At 42.2% G+C, this 27,896-nt stretch overlaps 2 protein-coding genes and 1 long non-coding RNA gene across 5 annotated transcripts in view; 1 reads left to right on the forward strand and 2 right to left on the reverse strand.

Annotated features, from left to right (window-relative positions):
- Positions 1 to 6,104, reverse strand: part of SQOR (sulfide quinone oxidoreductase) — a 51,164-nt gene extending 45,060 nt beyond the window's left edge. For both annotated transcript variants that reach the window (XM_032297554.1, XM_032297556.1), the window contains exon 1: positions 5,742 to 6,104. The gene's annotated coding sequence lies outside the window, so the exon portion shown is untranslated. The remainder of the gene's footprint in view (positions 1 to 5,741) is intronic.
- Positions 6,105 to 18,715: 12,611 nt separating this feature from the next.
- Positions 18,716 to 27,896, reverse strand: part of BLOC1S6 (biogenesis of lysosomal organelles complex 1 subunit 6) — a 17,024-nt gene continuing 7,843 nt past the window's right edge. For both annotated transcript variants that reach the window (XM_032297558.1, XM_032297557.1), the window contains exons 3-5: positions 25,122 to 25,209; positions 22,857 to 22,943; positions 18,716 to 21,983 (exon numbers count right to left, since the gene is read on the reverse strand). In XM_032297558.1, the coding sequence (XP_032153449.1) occupies positions 21,864 to 21,983; positions 22,857 to 22,943; positions 25,122 to 25,209 (295 nt within the window). In that variant the 3' untranslated portion in view covers positions 18,716 to 21,863. The remainder of the gene's footprint in view (positions 21,984 to 22,856; positions 22,944 to 25,121; positions 25,210 to 27,896) is intronic.
- The window catches only part of LOC116564438, a 17,303-nt gene continuing 13,341 nt past the window's right edge, over positions 23,935 to 27,896 (forward strand). Inside the window, exon 1 of the long non-coding RNA XR_004274894.1 lies at positions 23,935 to 23,945. This is a non-coding gene — a long non-coding RNA (uncharacterized LOC116564438). The remainder of the gene's footprint in view (positions 23,946 to 27,896) is intronic.

Below are 27,896 nucleotides of genomic sequence, written 5' to 3' on the forward strand. Positions count from 1 at the left end.
GGCCGAGGCGGGTGGATCACGAGGTCAAGAGATCGAGACCATCCTGGTCAACATGGTGAAACCCCGTCTCTACTAAAAAAAATACAAAAAATTAGCTGGGCATGGTGGCATGTGCCTGTAATCCCAGCTACTCAGGAGGCTGAGGCAGGAGAATTGCCTGAACCCAGGAGGTGGAGGTTGCGGTGAGCCGAGATCGTGCCATTGCACTCCAGCCTGGGTAACATGAGTGAAACTCCGTCTCAAAAAAAAAAAGAGTTGCTAATGAGGACTGCAATGAAACAGTGGCTCCTTTGCTACTGAGAAATTTCCTACAAATTTCCCTAGCCTATGCTTATTTTACAGTCAGAGAAAGCATTACAACAAGACAACTGACAATTTCACCAAACCAATACAACACTAAGCAGAAAACAAAAATTGTATCTACATAAGGAAAATGCTTGCATTCAGGTTCCAGGAAAGAAAAAAGAAAAAAAAGTCAGTCAATTGGATTATTTCAACTGAAAAGAGTTTTGACTGAATCATATGGGGGGGAAAAAACAAAACAAAAAAAATTCTTGTTTTTCTGCTTGCTATAGTTACTGAGAGCCTGCCTCTCACATTCTAGTACATAAACAAGCACGACTTAGCTCCCCTTCAACCCTACCACTCACAGTTGGCCTCTGGTCAGGTAAATTTCAGGTTTCCTTTCCTAGTCTGTACATGCCTGTGTGTGCCCATCTACAGACTGCAGGACACGACTCACTGGAGAAGGAAGCCTGATGTGCAATTGGTGTACTCCCAGTCACACAACAGGGATCAACTTGTTTTTTTGACTTTGTTAAATTACATTAAAATTGCTCAACAGCCTCAGGAGCATTGGGATTTCCACTCAGAGTCTCACATGCAAGCAGTTCACTGTAAACCGGGACTGGCCATTTCATTCAGGCATATCATTCCTTGGAATCCAGCGTGTGCATAAACCATAATCAGAAAACACTCTTTAAATACAAGGTATACATCTCCTATTTGAACATAGTTGGACAAACTCTAAACTCAATCCTTTAATAGTTAAGACAGAATGAGGTGTACACAGCTCACATCTCTCCTGTGTCCAGCTAGGTGACACTGACTCGTTCCTGGCTTTGTCTGAGGGCATATCAAGAGTCAAGAAACCCAGGGCCACAGTCCAGGGAGTGCTAGGCACAGCTCATCCTGACTCATTCTGGGCCACGCTTTCTTCATCAATGGAATAAAGGCTGGGTATCGTCAAAGGTCCCCTGCTTCTCTAACACTCTGCTAGCCTCTAAATGAGAAAAGGAAAAGGGAAGTTCACAAGCAGGCATTCAAATGGGGACACTTGTTCTAATAACTCCTTAGATTGATCAGAGATGTGAATTTTTTTGGCAAAGAATAACAAGGCTTTATAAGCAGGCCTGGCACATAATTAGAATGGAAACCATTCCATTAAATGAAAAAAACTTTCATTCCCAAATCAAAGTTCTCTGAGGGCTGGGCTAGGGCCAAAAAGTGGAGATTCATTATGATCAGAAGGGAGTCATCCCCTGGTATATAAGGAAGATTATCAACATCATCACTCATCACCCACCATGCATTTATAAAATACTTACTGTGTACATGGCACAACAGCTAACCTGGGTCACTTGCTGAAGATGCCAAGTTTTTCTTTTCCTAATAGTCAAAGTCATGAAGGTGAATATGACTTTAACAACCTCAAGCAGGATCCTAGGGACCACACGGGATGTCTGCAGAAGGAGATTACATGAGAGATTCTTCTGCATAAGTGAGGTAAGGGATCCTAAGGGCAAGTGATGGACACGTCGGGATCATGACTTAAAAGAGATGGTGCCTAGTCGTAGCCATTTTTTTTTAACCAATTGTCTGCTTGGTAAAACCAGTTCTATCAATTTGCTAGAGCTGCCATAACACAGTACCATATACTAGATGAAGTCTAGAACAGAAATTTATTTTATCAAAGAACGGACGTTTACTTTCTCAACATTCTGGAGATTAAAAGTCCAAGACCTCAGTGCTGACAAGATTGGTTTCTCCTGGGACCTCACTCTCCGGTTTGCAGATGGCCACCTTCTCACTGTGCCTTTGTGTGGCCTTTTCTCTGTGCACACATGCTCTTGATTAGTCTTCTTCTTATAAGGATACTATTTATATTGGATTAGGACCCCACCCATCCCATTGACCTAATTTAATTATCTTTTTTTTTTTTTTGAAACTTAGTCTTGCTCTGTTGCGCAGGCTAGAATGCAGTGGTGTGATGATCTCCAGGCTCAATGCAACCTCCTCCTCTCAGGTTCAAGTGATTCTCATGCCTCACAGCCCCCAAGGAGTTGGAATTACAGGTGTGCGCCACTTCACCTAGCTAATTTTTTTAATTTTTAGTAAAGACAAGGTTTCTCTATGTTGGCCAGCCTGGTCTCGAACTCTCCACCTCAAGCAATCTGCTCACCTCGGCCTCCCAAAGTGCTGGGATTACAGGCATGAGTCAACACAGCTGGTTAATTATTCTTTTATTGAGACAAGGTCTTGCTATGTTGCCCAGGCTAGCCTTGAACTTCTGAGCCCAAGCAGTTCTCCCACCTCAGCCTCCCAAGCAGCTTGGGCTACAGGGGCTCACCACCACTCCTAACTACCTCTTTAAAGGCACCATCTCCTAACATAGTCACATTCTAAGATGCTGGGGGTTAGGGTTTCAACATATGAATTTGGTGGAGGCCAAAAGGGAGCCCAGCTGAGTTCCTAATGCCAGTATTTGCCCTCCCCAAAGTTATAGGCATAGATAGTCCCAGTGTTTTCTAAATTTCCTGGGGATTTTTGGTTGTTTGTTTTCGTTTTTTCACAAAGTTCTCTACCTCCTGCCCCAATTTAGCACTTTCACAATGTAAAGCACAGGGATGGTTGGCTACTTTTAGATCTACTTTTCTTTATCACTATTACCATCCTCATCTGTGGGATTACATAGATCTTTAAGGTTAGGATTAAGAAGCAACTAGTTGGCTTCAAGCCAAGTCCAGGCAGCTTTTCATAAACTACCCAAACTGCTCCTATTCACCGGGTCTTCAGAGACAAAGAGGAGTTATGTAGTGGATAATGGAGCAGGGAAAGGTGAAAAGAGAAGAAAAAAGTACATCTATGCCCAGAAATGCCTTGTCATGGGTCTGTCTCCATTCTTTATAAGACATTTCCTGTGTTACAACACGGTGGATTAACAAACCTACACACAGGCAACATGGAGGAGAAACCGTTCTGCAAAGGAATCCGGTTTCCTATCAACATTCAGTTTCATTTTCACTGGCAGAACACCAGCCACACAGACACGCACACACAGACCCTGGGCCCTGACTAACATTTTAAGCACCCCCCTTTCAGATGTGTTTATATATTTGTTCAGCCAGTTGGAAAAAAAAAAAAAAAGCCCCAAACTTAAACAAAGTCATTTCCCAAACCACCAGCTGTCTCCTTAATGAATTTTGTTTTTTGGATGTAGTAACAAGTAACCATTTCCAACCCACTTATTCATTCAATAAATACTGAGTACCTCCCCAGGCTTGGGGACATAACAGGGAAGGCCATAAACTTGGGAGGGATACAGATAAGTTCTTATAAATGATAACTACTTCAGCTCTCCACACCAAGTGCAGTGCTGGGTATCTTAAATATTTGGGAAGGTGTTATCATCTCCACTGTACAATGGAGAAGCCAAGGCTAAAAGAAGTTCAAAAGCCAAGGTTAGGCCAGGCACGGTGGCTGCTTTGGGAAGACGAGAAGGGCAGAGATCACTTGAGGTCAGCAGTTCTGGACCAGCCTGGCCAACATGGTAAAACCCTATCTCTACCAAAAGATACAAAAATTAGCCAGGCGTGGTAGTGTGTGCCTGGTGTAATCCCAGCTACTAGGGAGGCTGAGGCAGGAGAATCACTTGAACCCAGGAAGAGGTTGCAATGAGCAGAGATCGTCTCACTGTACTCCAGATTAGGTGACAGAGCAAGACCATGTCTCAGGCAAGGTTATAATGGACCTTGGAAATGTCAATGGAAGGGTCAAGCCCAGAAGCCAAGTCACCTTACTTCCTGGTCGGTGCCCTTTCTACTATCACAGGATCTTAACCTGAACCCAAGACCTTAGAGGGAAACATTTTTTACATCTTTATTTTTACTGATATTTATTATTTACATGTTTTTATTTCTCTAGTATCTAATTGAAATTTAACATTTACTTCAGTTATGTATGTAGCCAACAAACCAAAGCAGTTAATATAACCTTGTTATTAAATACTGCATTAGTTTTTTAAAGGCACATATATTACTACATCATAAATTATTTTATAGCTGGGTGCAGTGGCTCACACCTATAATCCCAGTACTTCGGGAGCCTGAGGCAGGCGGATCACCTGAGGTCAGGAGTTCAAGACCAGCCTGAGATCAAGAGCAACATGGAGAAACCCTGTCTCTACTAAAATTACAAAAAAATTAACTGGGTATGCTGATGCATGCCTGTAATCCCAGCTACTCAGGAGTCTGAGGCAGGAGAATCGAACTTCAGCCTGGGTGACAGAGCAAGACTCCATCTCAAAAAAAAAAAAAAAACACCTTAGTTATTATAAATTCTTTTGATGTTTTGACAAGTGTTTTGCAATTCGTTTCCTTTATAATACTCTTCCTTTTATTTTATACCTTTTAAAAAGTATTGCTCTGGTCGGGCACGGTGACTCACTTGTGTAATCCCAGCACTTTGGGAAACCGAAGCATGTGGACCACTTGCGGCCAGAAGTTCGAGACCTGCCTGGGCAACATAATAAAACCCGTCTCTACTAAAAATACAAAAATTAGCCAGGTGTGGTGACCTGTGCCTGTAGTCCCAGCTACTCAGGAGGCTGAGGCAGGAGAATCGCTTGAACCCCAGAGGCAGAGGTTGCAGTGAGCCAAGACTGTGCCACTGCACTCCAGCCTGGGTGACAGATCAAGACTCTGTCTGAAAAAAAAAAAAAGGATTGTTCTGAGAAAGAGTCTTTAGCCTTCCCAGAAATGCCAAAGGGGAGCGCGGCACACAAATGGACAAGAGTCCTGCATTATAGCAACGGGCAGCCCAGGCAAAGCCAGGGGCTCTGCTCAGTGTCTGAGCAAAAAGCCAGGTTGGAATTTTGATAAATAAAAGAGAGAGATGAAGAAGAAAGGAAATGAACCCAGATTCTACCATAAGATCCTTTTGCCCTTTCCACCAATTCCTGTTCAGCAGATGCCCTAAATCCTCTCCCCTTCAGGTTTCAGCTGCAGCTGACCCCTCGAGTGCCCCTCTGTCCCACGTGCAGTGTCAGTGGATGACTGTGTCAATCCCTGGCCCCGGGTCTCTGAGCACCCACTCCCTCTCGGGGACGGTGCCGAGTGACAGTCAACAAGTGGAAGGCGCCAGAAACATTCACACACCAACACCACCGATACTTTGGTTTAAGCGCCCCTCGCGGGGTGGCCTCTCCGCGGCCCTGAGGCTCTGACACTCCAAGAAGGAAGCAAGAGTCCCCTAAGACCCGGGTTCCAGACGAGGGTAGCAAGAGCTGCAGGTGTCCGGAGTTGGGGAAGGCAAGCTTGGGGCGCGGCACACCGGGTCTGCGGAGTCCCAGCTGCGGACACCGAGTTGGGGCAACAAACAGCCTCAGTGGTGGTCGCTGTCCCTGCCCAGCAGTCTCCCTCCCCTGGCCTAGGGCCCGAGATCGGCCGCCCGTTGCCTCTTACCCTGGCGTGAGCGGAGCCTTCGGTCACTGCGTTGGCGCAGCAAAACCAGCCGCTCCCTTCTGGGTCTCAAGGCCTGGACCGGGGCTCCGCCCGCCCTCCCGGCCCTTCGTGCGGAGGCTGGAGGCGGGGAAAGCGAGGCTCCCCCCAGGAAAGGTCCTGAAAAGTCCCGCCGTGCCCCGCCCGGCGCCGCAGCCCAGACACCATGGTCACTGCCCCCACCAGGGCTTTGAGGGCTTACGGGGCACAGAACCGGGAACAAGTGGCCAGCCGACCTGGGGTGCTGCTACCGGACCAGACTTGCCCCTTGCGCGCCCTGAAAGGCGGACCAGCAGGCTCGTGCGCGGAGGGCACGGAGGCCACCTGACGCTCCCGCCCCTGGGTGCCAACAGCGTTTCGTAATCCGGGCAGGCAAAGGCGGGGTGGGGTGCAGAGAGGTCCTGGCAGTTCCCACTGGGTCCTCCAGTGCGCCCTGGGCTTCTCTCCATGTTCCCACGGCTGCCCAGAAACATAGGCATTCCCGCGCTCATTTCACAAAGAAGGCGACCGAGGTTCAACCTTGGTGTGCGCTGGAGCCCTTGCCTCAAAACGCGCAGGCAGGGGTAAGCTGGCTTCCAGCCACTGGCCTCCACATTGTGTCCCATCCCATATTCACGACGGGACATCTTCAATTGACGCCTCTTTCTAGGTGGATGTAAAGTGTTAGTGAGTCGTCTCCAGCTTACCAGATTCAGTAACCCTTTTTACAATAACAGGGTGTCCCAAAAATCTTAAAACTTGAGAAATGCAAGTGCTAGAAGTTTTCAAAAAACAAGACAAAACAAAATTAAAAAAAAAAAAAAAGCCTTGAAAGTTTATTTGCATTTCTTTTACACTTATTTAGTTTCATGAATTTTGAAAATCATATATATAGAGAGAGAGAGAGTCTCACTGTGTCGCTGAAGCTGGAGTGCAGTGAGTAGAGCAATCTTGACTCACTGCAACCTCTGCCTCCAGGTTCAACCAATTCTGTGCCTCAGCCTCCTGAGTAGCTGGGACTACAGGTGTGCCCCACCATGCCTGGATAATTTTGTATGTTTCAGTAGAGATGGGGTTTCACACCATGTTGGCCAAGCTGGTCTCAAACTCCTGGCTTCAAGCGATCTGCCCTTCTGGGCTTCCCAAAGTGCTGGGATTATAGGCGTGAGCCACTGTGCCCGGCCTTGCTTAATTACTTTTTTAATTTTTTTCAATTTACACTTTCTATCTTTAATCAAAGGGACTGACTCTATCTATGGCAAAAATCATCATGAACAATATAACTACAAATGCAGACTGTAGACTTTTATTGGCAACTCAATTCCATCTGCAGCATTGCTTCTGTGACATGATTTTTTTTTCTTTTTTTTCTTTTTTTTTTTGAGATGGAATCTCGCGCTGTTGCCCAGGCTGGAGTGCAGTGGCACAATCTCAGCTCACTGCAAACTCTGCCTCCCAGATTCAAATGATTCTCCTGCCTCAACCTCCCAAGTAGTTGGAACTATAGGGGTACACCACCACCCCTGGCTAATTTTTGTATTTTTAGTAGAGACAGGGTTTCACCATGTTGCTCAGGCTGGTCTTGAACTCCTGGCCTCAAGTGATCTGCCCACCTTGGCCTCCCAAGGTGCTGGGATTATAGGTATGAGCGCCCCATCAACATGATTTTCTGAAATGGCAAATAACTCTGGTAAAGCAGCTCTGAACAAAATAAAGTATACTCTTTTCTTTCTTTATTCCAACAGAATCCACTCCTGGAAACTTTTGTATATTAAAACCATGCAAAATGCGTAATGTTTATCTGAACTAGAACCTAAATAACTTTACCAAAAAAAAAATGTTTTTTGCATATTTGAATGTTGGCACAAGGGACAGGACACCAGAGATTGTGCAGAGCTCTAGACAGTTAATTGGGTTTTATGTTTGTTGTTTTTTTGTTTTTATAATTGAGAACAGGCCTCACTCTGCCACCCAGATTGGAGTGCAATCACAGCTCACTGCAGCCTCGAACTCTGGAGCTCAAGCAGTCCTCCTACCTCAGCCTCACAAGTAATTGAGACCATAGGCATGTACCCTCTTGCCCAAATAACTTTTTTCTAAATTTATTTATTTTTTGTAGAGAAGGGATCTCACTAAGTTGCCCAGGCTGGACTTGAACTCCTGGGCTCAAGCCATCCTCCCACCTCAGCCTCTCAAAGTGCTGGGATTACAGAAGTGGGCCGCCATGTGTGGCCAGGACAGTTTATTGTTATATGGCGCTGTTCACATACCATGGCAGGTTGGCATCCTTGGTTCCCACTCTCTAAATGTCAATAGATTCTGTCCCAAATTTATGACAAATAAAAAGCCCCCTCCTATAGTTCCAAAATATTTCACCTCACCTCCCACTCCCATCACCCTTCACATCCAAGTCAAGAAACCTGGTTTACATGGGAAGGATGCACGCAGGGAGGAAGCACAGGAGATGTGCTGCTTGCTGGGTGGTTTGAGCTTGGTGGCTGTGGAATCAGATTCAGAGTTAAGAAACATGTCCTGACCATATCCCACATGCTGAAAGCCTCCAGTGTATTTATTCCACTATTTCACCCAAGAGCCCTCCTTCCAATACAAAAGAGAACATTTCAAAGGAGAGCAGAAGTTGTAACTTGCCCATCAGACAACAAGGAAGGGGACTGAGAGTTGACTCACTTACTCACCTAGTCATTCTTTCATCTCATGGATATTCTCTGAGTCCTTGCCTTTTGTGTCCGGCAAGCCCTGTGCCTGCTGTCTAGGCATACGCTGTTGAAAACAATCAAGTCTGATTCCTACCCATGTGAAGTTTGCAGAGGAATAAAAGCGTACTTGGGGATATGGGAAACTGAAAGAAGGGTCATTAAAGTGTGGGAAGAGGAAGTGATCGGAGGAGCTGGCACTAAGCGGAACACACCCCAATTCAAGAACATCCGGGAGAAGGAAAACAAATCCAAACCGGGGCTCTGGGAAGATTTGCAGGCACATAGGCAGGTAGGATTGGCGATAGGAATGAGTAGAAATAGAAAATGGAACAGAGAAAGGGATCCTTATTGCAAGAAAGGGAAGGCTCAGGAGGAAGATCAGGGCTTACCTGGTGGTGTAACCCAACCCTTTATTCCTGAGGGGTCAGAACTCACGATAACTATACTCTGCTAAGGCTGGGGTTGCTGCATCTGTCTATTCACAGTTATAATGGGGCTAGGGTGTATAGGAGGTGCCAAACCTGAGTCCTACACATATTCTCCTTGCTCTGTCTTGTAAATAAACTTACTTTCCCCTAATGATCAGTTCATTGCTCTTGCTAATATACCAATTCCTCTCTTGCCTGCTGGTGCCTGAACACAAAAAGTACAAAGTGCCTTGTCAGCAGTCACAAATTATAGTTCAGTGGGACCTTTATTATATTCCTGGCAAGAGGGTGTTCCCTTTGAGAATCAGGACCTCCAATCATGCAGAGCCTAGCACTGCAGAGAATGAAAGCAGAAAATCCCCCAGTGGATCATTGGGGAATGGTAGTATGTGGGCCAACGGAAATAATGGTGAGTGGGGCCACTTCTCCTTCCATCCCTTAGTCTCCTGACCCTTGTATAATAGCTAATTATATAGCTAACTATTCCTGAACCTTGTATAATAGGTATTATTTCCCATGCACCTCAGGCACATTGTTGATTTGTGGTGAAATAACTCTACTGGTTTCTAGGGCCAAAAGTTCAATACAGATGTAATGAGTATGCCTGAGGTTGGCAAAAAATCCTGTACAGGCAATGCTACGAGCAGCGACTGTCAGAAAACACAAACAGGAACAAATGATGGAAATCCTAATGATTTTCTGCTCAGACCACAAAACGTTGGAAATCCACAAGAATATTTTCCCCTTGTATTGAAGAAAACTGTGATTAAAAGTTTTTTCTCCCAATTTTCAGAATCAAAAGCATTTTAGAAGGTTTTTAAGGCTACCATGGGTCTTCTAGATCTCCAGCACCCCCATCACTTTCTCTATGTGGATTCAGTCTACTATAAACCGCTTCAATAACATTGCACTTGCCAGCAAGACCTCCCCCAGGAGGCAAATTTGGGATATTTTCTGCAGACAAGATGTGCATGACATGGGCAAGATCAGGCATTCCTTCCTCACCAGACTTCTCTATAATCTCTTCAACCTGTGATTCCAAGTGCTTATCCAACTCTAAATCTTTTTTCACCTGAGACCTTGGGAGCATTTGTAAAGCAAACTAGTACAATACTCATGTTATCTCAACTTCCCTTATGTAAACAAGTGTCCACTACCCAACTGCACACATTTTCCCGGTCATCAGATACCTCAAGCCTAGATTTAACAAATTCACAGAGCTCCTCATGGCACCATATAGTGGTCACTGATTTAATTAATGTACCATGTCCTGAAAGATGTCGCTTCATTCTTTCACATCTTTTCTCAGAGCTGGCATTTAAGTTGTAACTTTAGACCATCTCAACAATCTATAGAAGGCCAGTTACTTCTGGGTGGTGCAGTTCATATTACAACCAGTGAATCCTATGGTCATGACCTACTCCCACACATCCTGCACTTGAAGTAGATTCCCTGGCTGGATGCTCTGCTATATAAGATTCCACGCCTGTGGATCAAGCATTCCTTAAGCTTCCAGATAGAAGTGCTGGCTGAGCCTCTGTGGGCAGAAAAACCTCCAACAATATTAATTTACACTTTGCCTTAGAGTTATATTACCTATCCCACCTCCTATTATAAGATAGTCTGAGAGATCTGGACCTCTTAAACATCCAAGAACATATCACATTGATCCATCACAGTGAGATGACATCAAACTGATTAGACAGGATCAGCCAGAGAGGCTAGTAGGCTGGAGGCCTTGGTAAGATGCGTGCATTTCAGAGGGTAGGAGATAAACCCTGTGAAGAGTCCAGAACAGGCCATTTCAGTAAGATTTTTGGAGGTTCGGTGGTTGGAAGTATTCTGGAATAGGCTATTCTAAAGTAAAAAGCAAATCGATGTATCTTCTAGCCCTGTTTAAAAGAAGGAAGGCAGTGCCTTGTAGGCCTCTTAGTGTTCTGGAGACAACATATTCCACCCCTGGGGGATATTTTTCTGGCCCATAAACTGGGTGACATACAAAACTGCTGGCTTGAGTGAGGCTAGAACAGGAAAGGGTGTTGCCGCAGGTCCAAGCCACAGTGCAGTCAGTTCCGCCAGCTGACTCCCACGGTGTTGGAGGTGTGAGTGGTGGGAAAAGATGCAGTATGACCACTGAATGGATCTGCAGGCCTCCTGGGCCCACTGTAAACTGGACTTTATCCAGCACCCCATTTTTTAGCTGGTCCTCATAAACCCTGCTCTAACGTCAGGGCCATGATGCTTCTTTTGATCACTTAGTATCAGTGCAACTCAGACCCTTTGTCCAGTAACTTTTTGGTATGTATGGGGGGAGAGTCTCACTCTGTCACCGAGGCTGAAGTGCAGTGGTGCAATCTTGGCTTATTGCAACCTTCGCCTCCCAGGTTCAAGTGATTCTCCTGCCTCAGCCTCCCGAGTAGCTGGGATTACAGGCGCCTGCCACCACGACCAGCTAATTTTTATATTTTAATAGAGATGAGATTTTGCCATGTTGGCCAGGCTGGTCTTGAACTCCTGACCTCAAGTGATCCGCCCACCTCAGCCTCCCAAAGTGCTAGGATTACAGGCCTGAACCACCACACCCAGCCTGTCCAATCATTTTATAAATGTCTGATTATTCTCCCTTTAGTGTATAGTCACCCAAGAAAATGGCCATAAGTCCCTTTGAGGAGACCAGGGGAATCATCACAGTACATGTTTGCCATCATGTTGCAGGGTTCTTCCTCCAGCCACCTCTCTAGTCCATGGGTCCAGATCTATAAATTAACTCAAGTCTGGGAACTGGGCGAGGGAACAGGACTTTTTATTGAAGTGACTGCCTTCAACCTCTTGCTCCTCCAATTTGCTTAAAAAAAAAAGTTCTGGGATCAGCAAATGATGGCTCAGGAGCCATTGATGGCCCAATCTAGTCAATCATTTATTTTTTATAAACGAAGGTTTGTTAAAACACGGGATACTCATTTGCTTACAGATCGTCTATGGTTGCATTTGTGCTACAACAGCTGAGCTGAGCAGTTGCCACAAACAGCATATTACTTGCAAAGTCTAAAATATTTAGCCCTTACCTGAACAGTTTTTTGACCCTGTTATAGATGCTAATAGCATCTTTGTTGACTGTCTGCCTATTCTGCTCCTCAGTGCAAAATAGACACCATGTTCCATTAACCATTTCCACAACCCCCTGCTGGTAAAGCCCAGTGATTGCCCTTCAAACCCTGCCTTTCGGTGGGTAAGGTAATTAAAATCTCCTGGCTCCTGCCAGGAAAGTGCCACCTCCTGGCCCCCATCATGCCCACAGAGACTGAGAAGCTTAGATTGTAACTGCCACTCCTACCATCAACCTGGCCTGCAGAACTTCTTAGTGATGTTGGTGCCCTTCTCATCAGTGCATTTTGATGGCTGAGAGAATGCTGTCTCCTGTGTGCCTTCTCATAGGACACATTCTCTGCTGGGTCTTTTGGCCTTATGTATGTTTTAATTTTAAAATAAATATAATATCTTATTACAGAAATAGAGACGGGGTTTCACCATGTTGCCCAGGCTGGTCTCGAACTCCTGAGCTCAAGCAGTCTGCCAGCCACAGACTCTCAAAGTGCTGGCATTATAGGATTAAGCCACTGCTCCGGGCCTGGCCTTATATAATATAGCCCTTCCAACACAAACACTTCCTTCAGCCTCTTTATTCTTATCTGTGTTATCTGCCTGAGTGAAGAAAAAAAGAACGGCTGGGGAGAAGCATTAAACTACCAAGCAGAGCTTCACCAAAGCTAACAGGGAGTCCTTGAACCAGTCAGGGAAGTCCCATGTCTTCCAGGAATGGACCTGTCTTAGTATCCATGCCAGCCTTAACTATTTGCTAGGAGCACCTGTAGGAAGCACGCCTGGGTGCAAACGCAGATAGGTCTCAGAGTACAGAGCTAGAGCCCTTAGGCCATTCTGCTCCCTGTGGCTGGAGGTGTGAGGCATATTCTCAGGCCACCATAGGAGCCGGAACAAAGACCAGGATGGGTGTAACACAGCCTGACTTCAATTCCAGGCTGCATCTTTAATAACAGGTCTGACTTGTACGGTGGCACAAGCTGCTGCTCAGGATGACATTGCTTTCAGGAGGAGTGACTTCTGAGTCCACAGAATAAGAGGGCTCCCAGGCAGACTGCATGGGGACAAAGTGACTCCTGTGTGCCTCACCTCCTCTCTCCTTGCTATTACACTTGCAATCCAAACAGGAAAGAAGTACTTGTTCTGACTCAGAAGCAGTCTACTCCCTGCTCCTCCATTCTGAGAGGGTGAATTTACTGACCTCAGGATCCCTCACTTGAGGCCTAGGCTGTAAGGTGGTTACAAACCAAAAACAACGCGTCTACAATGACTGCACTTGCCTGGAAGCTGCAACTGCAGCAAGAGCCATGATGTCACAGAACACTGACGCCTGAAGTCTTAGGGATCACCTCCTGTCTTCACATTTATCCCTAAGGGAAACTTTCTCCAGTGAGAAAAATTTGGCTTCTAGTGCTAGCTATGCTCTTTCTCCAAAGCTATGAAGGTACAAAAGAGCTAGAGCTGAGCGGAATGCTACAGACCCAGAAATGCAGGCCCAGGAAGGCAGCATCACAGATAGCTTTCTCCAGATGGTGGTGGAGATGAAATGTCTCAAAAAAGCCCTGCCTTAACAGAAATGTCCTAACCATCTTGGCATTGTTAATTTCTCCTAGCAGCTTTGTCTTCCCTCGATCAGCATCACTGTCATCTCAAGGAGAGGCTCCTGAGCCAATTCTCACCCAGTTCCAGTCTCACTGTTGGTTGTTTCTATCCCTAGAGGTGTGGAGTTTTAGAGTCTGTCTAGAATTAAAGCAACCTTGCAGGAAAATAACAGTTCTGTTCGTCCTCACCACTAGGCTCTCTCCTAACAGAGAAACTCATGCCTCCTCCACTTCTTTTCTTCCAATATCATCAGACTAGATAAAGAAAATTGGCAGATAAATTGGTGTTGCCCCATAATTTCCCATCTTGGGTACAGTTTTATCAAGATATTTAAAGTTAAATTCCTCATGTCAATTCTCTACTTCTAGGGTCTCCCACTTAAGAAAATTCACCTTCCAGATGGTAGCTTTGGGTTTTTCCAAAAATCAAATCCCAGCCCCACCACCTATATCTGTGTGATCCTGAGCTGTTATCAGACCCAATATGTCTCAGCTTTCTCATCTGTAAAATGGCAATAACAACAGCTACCTCCTAAGGCTCCTGTTAAGAGATAACATGTATAAAGCAACTGAAATGTAATAGATGCTCAACAAAGCTGGGGCTCTGAATTCTAGGTTTGAGAAGCAGCTGAAGTAGATCTGGTATTAGAAATCCAGCCAAATATAAGAATAAGAAAAGAAAGTGGACAAAATAAGGGAAACACCCAGCAAACAAAGTAAACAGGTATGTGGCTGAGAGCAAGATTACATCTCTGTGCTGGTCATTGACATCTTTGTCCTTGAATTCCTGGATTAGCAGACATGGAAATACATAAACTCCTATGTAGGATCCTCATTATTAAATAATGCACATTAAAACATTTTGAAAAATGTAACTTACTAGAATAACCTAAAAGGCAGTGATAAGCTTATAGTTGCAATTAATAGAGATTTGTAAGGGACAGGAGGATGGTATTGTAAAAATGTTTGTGAAAATGTGGAGAACAAGAACCTTAGCCTAGTAATCAAATCCCATGGAACCCAAGAAAAGTCTAGCACTCAAGTCCCACACAGCTCATACAGGCAAATTGGCTCAGAATTCAAGGCATTTTGAGGAAGCTGATTACTTTGGCCGCTTTTAGAAGCAGAAGTTCGTGGACCTGCCACTCATCTCCACTTAATACTCAGCCACTCTCTGTGAGTATCTGTGTGCCCTCTCACTTATTTAATTACTAAAGGGCTGACTGGCTCTAACTATTCTAGTGCATATGTCCAAGACAGTAATTGACTAAGCCATTGAGATTTCCTACAGTCTCCAACCACGCAGAGTTTCTCCTGCCAGGCCAATTCATCACTGACCAGCCCATGGGTTGGCTACTCTTGGCCAGGTATCCACCCCATCTCCAGCCAACTAAGGCCTGACATCGTAGGCTCCGATGAATACAAGCATGGAAAAACATGGGATCCCAGCAAGATCTTTGGACTGGGAATGTTTTTCTTAAATGAGGATTCTGAGCATAGTTGTTAAAAGATGACAGATTAATTGGTCATTAATTGATCAAAACCTCAAGCCTAAATATCAAACTAGAAGACTCAAAAAGTTAGAAAATATCTTAAATCCTATAAAATGTTTCAAATAGATCACTTTCAAACATCTCACTGTTTAAACAAAGAAATCCTAACTTGCCGAAAAAGCTATAGTTAAAAAGGCTTAGGCCAGCCGGGCACGGTGGCTCCCATCTGTAATCCCAGCACTTTGGGAGGCAGAGGCTGGCAGACCACATGAGGCCAGGAGTTTGAGACCAGCCTGGCCAACAGGGCAAAACCCCAACCCTACTGAAAATACAAAAAATTAGCTAGGCATGGTGGTGGGTACCTGTAGTCACCAGCTTGGGAGGTGCTTGGGAGGCTGAGGCACAAGAATCGCTTGAACCCAGAAGACAGAGGTTACAGTGAGCCGAGATCACACCACTGCACGGTAGTGTGGGCAACAGAGCAAGATCACCTCAAAAAAGAAAAAAGGCATAGGCCGGCTGAACTTCATCAAACCAGTTGAGACATTACTAGAATATGTAGAACTAGGGGGACAATACCACAAGATGGCAGCATTATCCTTTTTGTGTTTCGTCTAAAAAGTCTGAGCGCGGGATTTTCTGTTGAACCTGCTCTCGATCTGCCTACCTCTTTTCCTGAAGCTATTTTTAAAAGACCTGAGCAGCCCCCAGTTGATGGAGAAGATATAAATCTAAACAGACATAACATCTATTTTTGTATACTCCAGTTCACTCATTGTCTCCGAGCTCATTTAATTTCTAAAATCTCTGGACCTGTTATCATTATTTTTTAGTCTAATTAAATACATAATTAGGCATGGAAGCAGTGGCTTGTATTAACCAAGGATTACAGGTTCCTTGGTCATCTCTGAATTGCAGAAATTCAATTTTTTAATTGTAATATTCCTTATTTGGCATTTATAATTAAGAAATATCTTTACTCTCGTGTTAGGAAAACTCCTTACTGGAACAATAATTGCCTCCATAAGCGGAGGGGAAGCTGAGACCAAAGAAAGAGACAGACCACTCCAGGTTGATAGGTAATCAAAAACATATTCAGGGGAAACTTACATAGTAGACAGTCTTGGGCAGTAGCGAGACAAGGTACATCTCAGGGCTTGCAGGGTATACACCTAACCTTTTAGACCATAAAAAGGGAAAGTGGGCGGAAAGACCCTGGTGACATGTTAAGCCATCTGGTTGCTTTCTTAAGCTACTCTAGTTACCTTCCACTTACCTCCTACTTATAGGGCTTGTTTGGGTTACCTGCAATCAACATTCCTAAGCATGCTGGATAGAGGGTGGGACTGCAGGGAATGGGGTAGGGGGAGATTCCAGGCAGCAGCAGTTCACTGCTTCCTACAGTTCCCTTCAGTCACATACCCAGAACACATTTGAAAAACACATGAACACACAACTAATACTCTAAGTGTTGAGGCAATGTATTATGAAAGTACTGTGGGAACACAGAAAAATAAATTCTTTGGGTAACAGTGAGAAAAACCATAAAGTGCCATTTGACTTGCAAAGAACGAACACCTATCCAACAGGCAGACGTTATAGGCAGTAGAAACCTGATGAGCAGAAATAGGTGTGCAGAAGGTGGCAAAATAAGTAGTCCCCCAATGCAGATATGTGACTTCAAGGTGCTAAGATATAATACTGAACATTGGAGCTCTATTTTGTTAATAGGGGCTTTTATATAGCTACCATGAAACTTTACATCCTTATGAAGCTACAAGCTCTTAGTATCCTAACTTCACAGTTTTAGAAACTTAGGGATACAGAATTTAAGCAATTTGTCTAAGGCCCCAAGTAAAGCAGGAACATGAACTAAAGCAGTCTGACTTTATTGACTTATTTAGAGACAGGATCATGCTCTATCATCCAGGCTGGAGTACAGTGGTGGGATCACGGTGCACTGCCTCAACCTCCTGGATTCAAATGATCCTCCCACCTCAGCCTCCCAAGTAGCTGGGACTACAGGCATGTGCCACCACACCTGTCTAATTCCTTTTTTTTCTTTTTTGGTGGAAATGGGGTTTTACTATGTTGCCCAGGCTGGTCTCGAACTCCTGAGCTCAAGTGCTCCTCCTGCTTCAGCTTCCCAAAATGATGGTTTTACAGGCGTGAGTCATCACACCTGGCTTCAATCTGACTTGAGTCCATAATCCTAGCCACTATATTACTAAAGCCCTCTTTGCTTTAAGATTTTAAATTTTATAATCAAAGTGGAGGCTAGGAGTCTTCAGGTTTATGGACATGTTATTCTTAGTATTCCCTTGTACTTTTTAACTGTTTCTTCTAGTGGACTAATAGAAGTCAGGCCTAAAAATAAGAGTGACAATCATTCTGAGTGATTTTCAGCCCATCCTTAACAGGATTTGACCATCACAGGCTTCCTAGAGCTCACTAGGAATATATTTATGGTCTAATCCAGAATGAACAGCTACAAACTTTTCCTCCCTTTACAATGAAGTGACAGTAGAGGGCAACTTTTTGTTACTTTTAACTAAAAATAGATGGATTTTATTTATTGTTCTTTACATGCCTATAAGCCTCCCTTATTCAGGGTATGTATATGAAGGCCTGAATGGACTAATTCTGTTCCCAGAGCCCACTTTTTTTTTAAGTAAAACAGCCTTTTAAAAAAAAGTTTAAAATCTGACCTAATATATTCTATTAGTTGGAAATTTTCATTTTTTATAAGTTATACATGCAGGGATCTTTTTGAAGCACTTTCTACCAAATTACTAGTAACTATTATTTTTGTTCTCAAAAAATAGTGAAAAACTTTTTTTTTTTTTTGAGATGGAGTCGTGCTCTGCTGTCCAGGCTGGAGTGCAGTGGCACGATCTCAGCTGACTGCAACCTCCACCTCCTGGGTTCAAGCTATTCTCCTGCCTCAGCCTCCCAAGTAGCTGTGATTACAAGCACACCACCATGCCTGGCTAATTTTTGTATTTTCAGTAGAGACAGGGTTTCACCATGTTGGCCAGGCTGGTCTCGAGCTCCTGACCTCAAGTGATCCGCCCGCCTCAGCCGCCCAAAGTGTTGGGATTATAGATGTGAGCCACTGTGCTCAGCCTCTATCACTTTTTTATTTTTTTTGAAACAGGGTCTCACTCTGTCACCCAGGCTGGAGTGCAGTGGTGCAAACTCTGACTTCTGGTTCAAGTGATTTTCATGCCTCAGCCTTCTGAGTAGTGGCTGGGATTCTGTAATCCCAGAATTACAGCATCTGTAATTCTGTGCACCACCAAACCCGGCTAATTTTTGTATTTTTTTAGAGAAAGGGTTTTGCCATGTTGGCCGAGCTGGTCTCAAACTCCCAGCCTCAAGTGATCCGCCTGCCTTGGCCTCCCAAAGTGCTGGGATTACAGGCATGAGCCACCATGCCTGGCCTTTCTATCACCTTTCTGAAAGAGATTTCATGAATAGACCCATAATTTTGTAACACAATAGATAGAGAACATTAAGATAAATGACAGGTGAGAAGAGCAAAAGAGTAGAATGTTTGAAATAGTGTACATGAAGGGGAGTATTCAGTGCTATGCACAGAAGGATGCTTGATAAATGACATCAGGTAATTCAGACACCTTTTTTTTATTAAATGTGTAAAAAGTAGTTATTTTACAAGCTCAAAGTCAGACAAATGTATGAAGGTATAGTTGGTATAATTATAAACTGTATCACCCAAAAACTCAATGAGGACACAATCTATATTACATTCAATATTTGCATATTTACATGATACTGCAAAGTAAATACAAAATGAGCTCCCATCATTTTAGTTCAGAACACAGGTGACATAATTTCAAAACAAAGGCAGGTTTTTCAACAAAAAACAAGTCTCCCAAGTACCAATTCACTATTTTGTGGAAAAATACAGCAAGACTAATTATAAGAGTTCCATTCCAGTTTAGTCAGTAAGATACGTTGTTTGTTTTGTGTTTAGAAACAGGGTCTCACTCTGTCATCTGGGCTGGAGTGCAGTAGTGCAATCAGAGCTCACTGCAGCCTTGAACTCCTGGGCTCAAAGAATCCTCCCACCTCAGCCTCCCAAAGCACTGGGATTACAGGTGTGAGCCATCACAGTCTAGTAAGATACGTTTTGTTACTGAAATACAGCTAAAGTTCTGGATTTTAATCACCAAAATAACAGTACTTCTCGTTTACAATTGACCTTAAATAGAGGATACTAATATATATTCATTTTGTCATTTCTTTAACTCTCCAAAACTTAAATAATATAATTCTGAAAGTATTTGTGCCTTGTTCAATAAGTATGATTTCTTTTTATACAGGTCACAAAAGTTCAAGTAACTAAACCAGAATTCTTTATGAATTGCCTGTCTGCTGGGGTTCAATCTTAAGTCTGACTATATCAAAAGCAGCAGCTCAGAATTTATTTCACAAAATTAATCCCCAGAGTTACTGGGTAGCTTTTAAAGTATTTCACTGCTTATAATACAACTCACTAGAGAGTCTATACTAGTAACTCCTGACATCAAAATTATCTGGGGAGCTTTTTAAAAAATACATGGGATCCACAATCATTAACAACACTAAGAATCAAGAACGTCTGTATTTTTTTTAACATTCCCAGGTGATAATGCTATGCACCCTAGTGTGGGATACCCCAACCGACCATGAAGCCTATAGTTCTCAGCTTTTCAGGTGCAGTGGAATCACTTTTTGTTTTTTTTTAAAAACAAAAAGCAAATCAAAACAAAGAAAACAGATGTGCTTCAGTAGATTGAGAGTAGTGTGCAGGAACCAGCATTTTAAATAATCACTGCAGTTGGTCCAAAACAAGCCAGAAATACTGTAACACCTTTGTCAGACATCATATCATAACGAGTACATTCAGCAATTTAGGTGACATTGTCTGCAAGCCCTAATGAATCCTGCCCTAGGCAGTTTTAGCAAGTGTTTGAGGGCAACACTCAGCCTTTTTAAATAAAATATATTTATATTCCCAAATATTAGGTCAAAGTCAACTGAATTGTAAGACCATCATTCATTAAAGGAGGCAAACACTCTTTCCAACAATTTATACCTTTAAACAAACCAGATCTTAGCCCTCAACTTAAACCTAATGCTTTCTCTATCATTAGCCTGATATGTGATCAGAGGTAGTGATTCCAGCTTACCAAAAATGCATTGTGGATTATAAAACACAAACATTCATACATCTTTACAGGCTCTGTACAGTCCCTATGTAATAGAGATTGGAAAGCAGGTAGATATTAAATAATACTGTAAAACAGTAAATAATACACTCTTGATTTTAAACAATGAAACCTCCTAAGATTTCCCTCACATAATAAGTTTCTACATATAATATCCAGAAAAAAATTCTAGAAAACACTAAAGGTATCATGCTGCCTCTTTTGTGAAGCTATTTTCTAAGTTTTCATCATCCCTGTAATTATCTATAAAGTGGGTAGTTGGTGTACATCATTCCACTTCAAAATAATTTTTTTTTTCTTTTTTTTTTTATTGTTTTGGGAGACAGAGTCTCACTCTATTGCCAGGCTGGAGTGCAGTGGCTTGATCTTGGCTCACTGCAACCTCCACCTCCCAGGTTCAAGTGATTCTCTGGCTTCAGCCTCCCAAGTAGCTAGGATTACAGGTGCACACCACAACGCCCAGCTAGTTTTTGTATTTTTAGTAGAGACGGGTTTCCCCATGTTGGCCAGGATAGTCTCAACCTCCTGACCTCGTGATCTGCCCGCCTCGGCCTCCCAAAGTGCTGGGATTACAGCCGTGAGTCATAGCGCCTGCCCTCACTTCAAGGATTTTTTTTACAAGCACAGAAACTATCCAGTGTATGATAACTGTTACTATAATACTACACTATTATAAATATACAAGCTCTTTTGAGTGTGACAGCTCCACCACCTCCACCAAACTTTAGGAATAGATGTAATCTACTTTGAACCCAAAAGCTACAGAAGCAGTGACAATGATGCTAAGAAGCAGAGAGAGTACATGGTTAGTAGAATCTATCTGGCATCTTGCTCACCTGAACTATACTTAAAGTGCTGTTATTTTCTGTGCATGTACTTTGCCATTATGTTCTTCACAAAGGCTTACCTCTTTCCCATAAGCCACCATGCCCGGTCCACAAACCAAACTATTTTCATGTTCAACAGAAAGAAAGGTAGCAACAAGTTCCTTATTTTTGTTAATTCCTTGTTTCTTATAATAAAGAGTATCACTTCCTCTCACCAAAAAGCTATCGAGCTTCTGATGAAACTCAACTGTTCAAAAGGCTCACCTCTTTTCCAGAGGCAGGTGTGATTAAACAGTTGGCATTTGGTCTTAACTAAGCAATAAAAAGGTAATTACTAAAAATCAGCATTGTATTGCCATAAAGACAAGTCACTTCATAAAGTAAGAACCGGAGAGTTTTAAATCTATATTCATTAAGAAGCTAAAAAACTCATACTAATTTTTAACCACTTAAGAGTTTTGACTCACAATAATCAAATTATTTTCCAGTTTATAAGTGATTCAAGATAGAAATAATACATTTTAAACACAATTTGAAAAACTTAAATAAAAATATCGAAAACCAAAAGGCATGGAGACACAGTAATGCTGGAGTAAGAATTTCAACATTTGACATAATGGCATAAGGCACTACCTCAGCTTCAGTCTACACTTAAGTCATCTTAACCCAAATATGGGATAGGAGAATTAAACACACACACATAACTTTTCACGTCCTTTTGGCTGGTCTGGCAGTTAACTGCTTTTCTCTTTCAAACTCCTTTTCTCGTTGCTGCTCCCTTTCCAACTCTTCTTTTTGCCTCTTCTGCTGCAGTTTAAGTGCTCTTTTCTGCATTAAAAAAAATTTTTTAAACCAAGAGAGCAATCAGGGGTTACAGGTATGGCCTAATTTGAAAATAATAGTGCTCTGCTTTGAGGTAATTCATTCACACTAATAAATTTCATCTTGGACACGTAAATTTGGGATAATTTAAGGTCCCTTTGATTGAAAAATATTTGTTGCTCTAAGCTCTGATTAAATGAAAACTGCAGTACACATCCAGAGAATCTAAGCCTATCAGCCCAGCTATTAGTAATGAAGCTGAGAGTGCAGTTCAAAAAAAACGACATATTTTAGGCTGCACGCAGGGGCTCATGTTTGTAATCCCAGCACTTAGGGAGGTCGAGGCCAGAGAGCTGCCTGAGCTCAGGAGTTTAAGACCAGCCTTGGCAACATAGTAAGATCCTGTCTCTAACATTTCTTTAAAAATGACATTTTTAAAAAGAAAACAATGTACCATGAGTTAATTATGCTACTACATGTGAGAGTATGAAAGTCAAAAAATGAATACTGGCCGGGCATGGTGGCTCACGCCTGTGATCCCAGCACTTTTGAGAGGCCTAGGCGGGCGGATCACAAGATCAGGAGTTTGAGACCAACCTGGCCAACGTGGTGAAACCCTGTTTCTACTAAAATACAAAAATTAGCTGGGGGTGATGGCGGGTGCCTGTAATCCCAGCTACTTGGCAGGCTGAGGTAGGAGAATCACTTCAACCCAGGAGGCAGAGGTTGCAGTGAGCCAAGATTGCATAACTACACTCCAGCCTAGGCAGCAAGAGCAAAACTCGGTCTCAAAAAAAAAAAAAAAAAAAAAAGAATGCTGGAAAAAAAAAAAATTAAACCTCTACTTTTGTAAAGAATGTGAAAGAATTTTCAACTCACTTTTAACTTTGATGTTTTTTCATGAAGCATCAGCATCTCTTTTCTTATATTCACCAACTTGGCATGATAGTGTTTAGCCTCGGCAAACTTAACATGGAAGAATAAATGAAAAGTCAAGTTAAAATAGACTAAAATATCAAAATGAATAAAAATGACAATATATAAATGACAGTTCACGCTTTCTAAATTGGTCAAAATTTTTACAGCCTTATCTCCACATTTTAATTCCAAAATAAAGATTTTCTTATATCATTAGCAGGATTTTAAAGACATTTGATTTAATTCAGATTGACAAAGTGTTACTACCCATAAAATAGACATTTATATTAAGACGGGTATAGGCAATATTTTGCTTTAAAAACATATAATTCTAAAATTTCAGGTAAGACTATTTAATAATGCTATCAGTTTCATTTAAGAAAAGTAAAACATTCTCACTGCCTTTACAAGGGAGAGACTGAGCCAGAGTACATGAAACAGTTTAAGTGAAGAGTCTGCTCATAAGGAAAATTCAAGCTGTAGCCACCGAGCCCTGGACAGAGAAGACGGTGGACAATTTTAATCCTATTCCCTGGGCCCTTTAGTCAGTAAGCAGAATGATCTCTGTGAGGACACTTTCCTTCTTGAGGAGTCATAAGTACAGACTTTACAACTTAGCCAACTAGCATGATCTACAATTAAGTCTTACGTCAGGAGAAGATGGGAAGATGATGCAAGCCTAGAGACGTCAGAGAGGAGGAGAAAAGCACACTATTTTCAGACAAGGTTACAGAAAGAGAAGAAAAGAATGAAAAGTCAGTAGAGAGATTCACAGCCTTAATGAAGCTGCTAGTCATTGTCTTATTAGCTCAGAAGTTACAGTCCCTTTTTATATACCCTGGGCCTTCCAGTTTTCAGTTCCTGGGACTTCCAGTTTTCAGTTCATAGATGATAATCAAAACTACTCCTGACTCAGAGAAAAAAAAAAAATGAAGACTCCATCCTGCCCCTTCAGACTAAAACAACAGTATTACATCTGCTTGGTTAATTCATTCAACAAATATTCCTTCTGTTGCAACAGGATCTCAGTAGGGAACATAAAATAGGTCAGTGTAGCTAGCCTTGTCCACCTTCCTCACAAGAAACAAGAACTGCCAGGCAAACAACTCCATATTTACTTCCATGGCTCTGTCTAATGCCAGAGAATATGAACTTTGTTTTTGATTGTTATAAATGGAAAACATTAGTAAGCCATCTTTGTCAAAGCGAAGTCCACTTTTTTTTAGGTATGCACAAATGGCTATGGTCATGCAAACCCAGCTTTTTTTTTTTTTTTTAAATACAGATGGGGTCTTGCCGTGTTGGCCAGGTTGGTCTTAAACTCCTGGCCTCCCAAAGTGCTGGGATTACTGGCATAAGTCACCATGCCCAGCCCACAAACCAAACTATTTTTACTGTTCAATAGAAAAGAAAGGTAGCAACAAGTTCCTTATTTTTGTTAATTCCTTGTTTCTTACAATAAAGAGTATCACTTCCTCTCATCAAAAAGCTATAGAGCTTCTGATGAAATTCAACTGTTCAGCTATTTATATTGAAAGATATAACTGATCATTCTCAAAGTGTCTACCTCAGCCTATGGCATAAATTTATTATAGCATTATGAATATGCCATAATTAAATAAAATGATAATTTAAGAAACCATGTAATTGGTCAAGAGAAATACACTTTCCTTAAACAAACAAAAAAAAAGGTACCTCAAAGGTTCTTTACTTTCAGTTCCTTTTTTCTGTTGGTTTTGTTTTTCTTGAGACAGTGTCTCCCTCTATCACCCAGGCTGGAATACAGTGGCACGATCACAGCTCAACGTGGCCTCAACTTCCTGGGCTCAAGTGATCCTTCCACCTAAGATCCTGAAATAGCTGCGACTACAGGCATGTGCCACCACGCCCGGCTATTTTTTTTAATTATTTTTGTAGAGATGGGGTCTCACTATGTTGCCCAGGCTGGTCTTGAACTACTGGGCTCAAGCAATCCTCCTGCCTCAGCTTCCCAAAGCACTGGGATTACAGGCATGAGCCACTGTGCTTGGTCTCAGTTCTCTTTTCTAAGTCTTCAATTCTGAGCAAATCTATTCCAAATGCACAAGTAAGTTCAATTCCCTACTACAAATTCAACATTTGAAAGACAACAATTCAACAAAATAGACCTTCAATCAAGGTTTCTTATTAAAAAAGACAAATTCTAAACTTAAAGTCATTAAGTTACATCAACTAAATCATACTTACCAGAGCATTAATATCCAACATAGAATGACATTCTTTAAATTTGGAAATCTCTTGTTCCAGTGTGTCTAACAACACAACTTGGTTCTGTCTGAAACAAAAACACACAGCCAAGATAAACTCTACATATTTAAAACTGGTCCATTAAAAGGAATCACATTCATCTTGGTTAATGTAACAGTTAGAAATTAAGTAGGAAATGTATTAACTCTCCAAGGTTTATTTAATTTAGAATAATATTTTTCAAAATAATATTCTAAAGCCACATTCTGATAACTAAATGTGTCTTTTATTCTTCCTTCAATTTCTAATAACTCAAAATAATCCAATCATTTAAAAGTATTTTAATACTTATTTTTAACAACTCTCTATATTATTTCAAAAAAGAGTTTTTTATAGTATTTTGCCCAAGAAAGCCAATTTTGGTCTTAAATATTATATATCTTAAATATAATATTTAATTTTATATATCTTAAAATTGCAACATTCCCATAAAGGAAAAGAGGAATAATGACTTTTCAGATTACAGTAGAGAAAAATGCAGTATCAAAGGATAATAAGTCAAAAGGGATAATTAAGCAGCAAGATGAAAAAAGCATAGGACTAGAAATCATAGCTTTCCCTGGCCAACAGCCAGTTATATGATCTTAGAAATTCAGTTTATTTCTCTGGCCTGCATCTCCTCATTTACAAAGGAGATGGTCAGACCGGATAATTTCTAATGTTTCTCATTATAATTTTGATTCAAAACCCACTATGGAATAGAAGTCAACTTCCTTGATATTTCTTTCCACACCAATCAGTGTTAGGACCATAAGTATAAGTGACATTAAAAGGGTCACCTACCTGAATATTTTAAAGAATATTACAAAGAAAAATATATTATTCTCTAGATAGCACAGTTTTGTAAGCAAATCACATTTGTAAGCAAATGTGATTTGCTTATAAAACTGTGATTTGTGTATAAAACTGTGGTATCTAGAGAATAATGATAAAAAAAGAAACAGCAATGAAGAGATTGAGGGCAATTACAACATGTCTACCATCTAGCACTGAGTCTGGCATACCCCACAAGTCATAAATTTGTCTCTTGGCCAGACATGGTGGTTCATGCCTATAATCCCAGTACTTTGGGAGACCAAGGAGGAAGATTGCTTGAAGCCAGGAATTCAAGACCAGCACGGACAACAAAGCGAGACCCCATCTCCACAAAAACTAAAAAAAAAAAAAATTAGCTGGGTATGGTGGCACACACCAGTGGTCCAAACTACTGGGCACCTGAGGCAGAAGGATTGCTTGAGTTAGAGGTTGCAATGAATTATAATGACACCACTGCACTACAGGCTTTGTGACAGAGTGAGACCCCATCTCTACAAATAAAAATAAACAAATAAATTTGTCCCTTTAGCTTGGACTAGAAATCACAGAAAGTGAAATACAGAATGGATGAGAGGAAAACCCACCAAGTCAACCATCCAAGATAAGCAGGACAGCAAAAATAGGCGTTAGAACTAGAAAATAGAAAGAGGGGAAAAAAAAATCAATGAAACAAAAAGGTCTCACTGTGTTGCCCAGGCTGTTCTTGAACTGCTGGGGTCAAGCAATCCTCCTGCCTCGACTTCCCAAAGCGCTGGGATTACAGGCATGAGCCTCTATGCGAGGTCTCAGTTCCCAATCAAAATTCCAGCAAGTTATTATATAGATAACAACAAACTGTTTTAAAGTTCATACAAAAAGGCAAAGACATAGAAGAGCCAACACAATACTGAAGAACAAAATTGGAAGACTCACAGTACCCAATTTCAAGACTTACTATAAAGCTACAGAAATCTGGCCAGGCACAGTGCCTCACTCCTGTAATCCCAGCACTTTGGGAGCCTGAGACAGGTGATCACCTGAGGCAGGTGTTCAAGATCAGCCTGGCCAACAGGGTGAAACCCCATCTCTGCTAAAAACACAAAAATTAGCTGGGCATGGTGGCGCACATCTGTAATCCCAGCTACTTGGGAGGCTGGGGTGCAAGAATCACTTGAACCCAGGAGGTGGAGGCTGCAGTAAGCTGAGGTCATGCCACTGCATTCCAGCCTGGGCAACAGAATGAGACCTTGTCTCAAAACAATAACAACCAAAATAAGCTACAGAAATCAAGACAGCATAGTACTGGCAAAAGAACAGACATACACATCAATGGAAGAGAACAGAAAACCCTTAAACCTACACAAAAACAATCAACTTCTCTTTGACAAAGGTGCAAAGGCAATGCAGTGGAGAAAGGACAGTCTTTTCAACAAATGATGGCTGGGTACAGTGGCTCATGCCTGTAATCCCAGCACTTTAGGAGGCTAAGGCAGGAGGATCACTAGAGCCCAGGAATTCAAGACCAGCCAGGGCAACATGGTGAAATTCCATTTCTACAAAAAATATAAAAATTGGCCAGCCATGGTTCCGGCTACTTGGCAGGCTGAGGTGGGAGCCATCACTTGAGCCCAAGAAATCACGGCTGCAGTGAGCTCAGACTGCCACTGCACTCCAGCCTAGGCAACAGAGTGAGACCCCGTCTCAAACAACAGCAACAAATGGCACTGACGCAACTGGATATCCATGTGCAAAGAAACGAATCTATTAATAGACACAGACCTTACAGCCTCCATAAAAATTAACTCAAAATAGGCCAGGCACAGTGGCTCACGCCTATAATCCCAGCACTTTGGGAGGCCGAGGTGGGTGGATCACGAGGTCAAGGGATCGAGACCATCCTGGTCAACATGGTGAAACCCC

Source organism: Sapajus apella, unplaced genomic scaffold (genome assembly GCF_009761245.1).
Source record: "Sapajus apella isolate SASKATOON/1434 unplaced genomic scaffold, GSC_monkey_1.0 scaffold37, whole genome shotgun sequence".
NCBI classification, from domain to species: domain Eukaryota; kingdom Metazoa; phylum Chordata; class Mammalia; order Primates; family Cebidae; genus Sapajus; species Sapajus apella.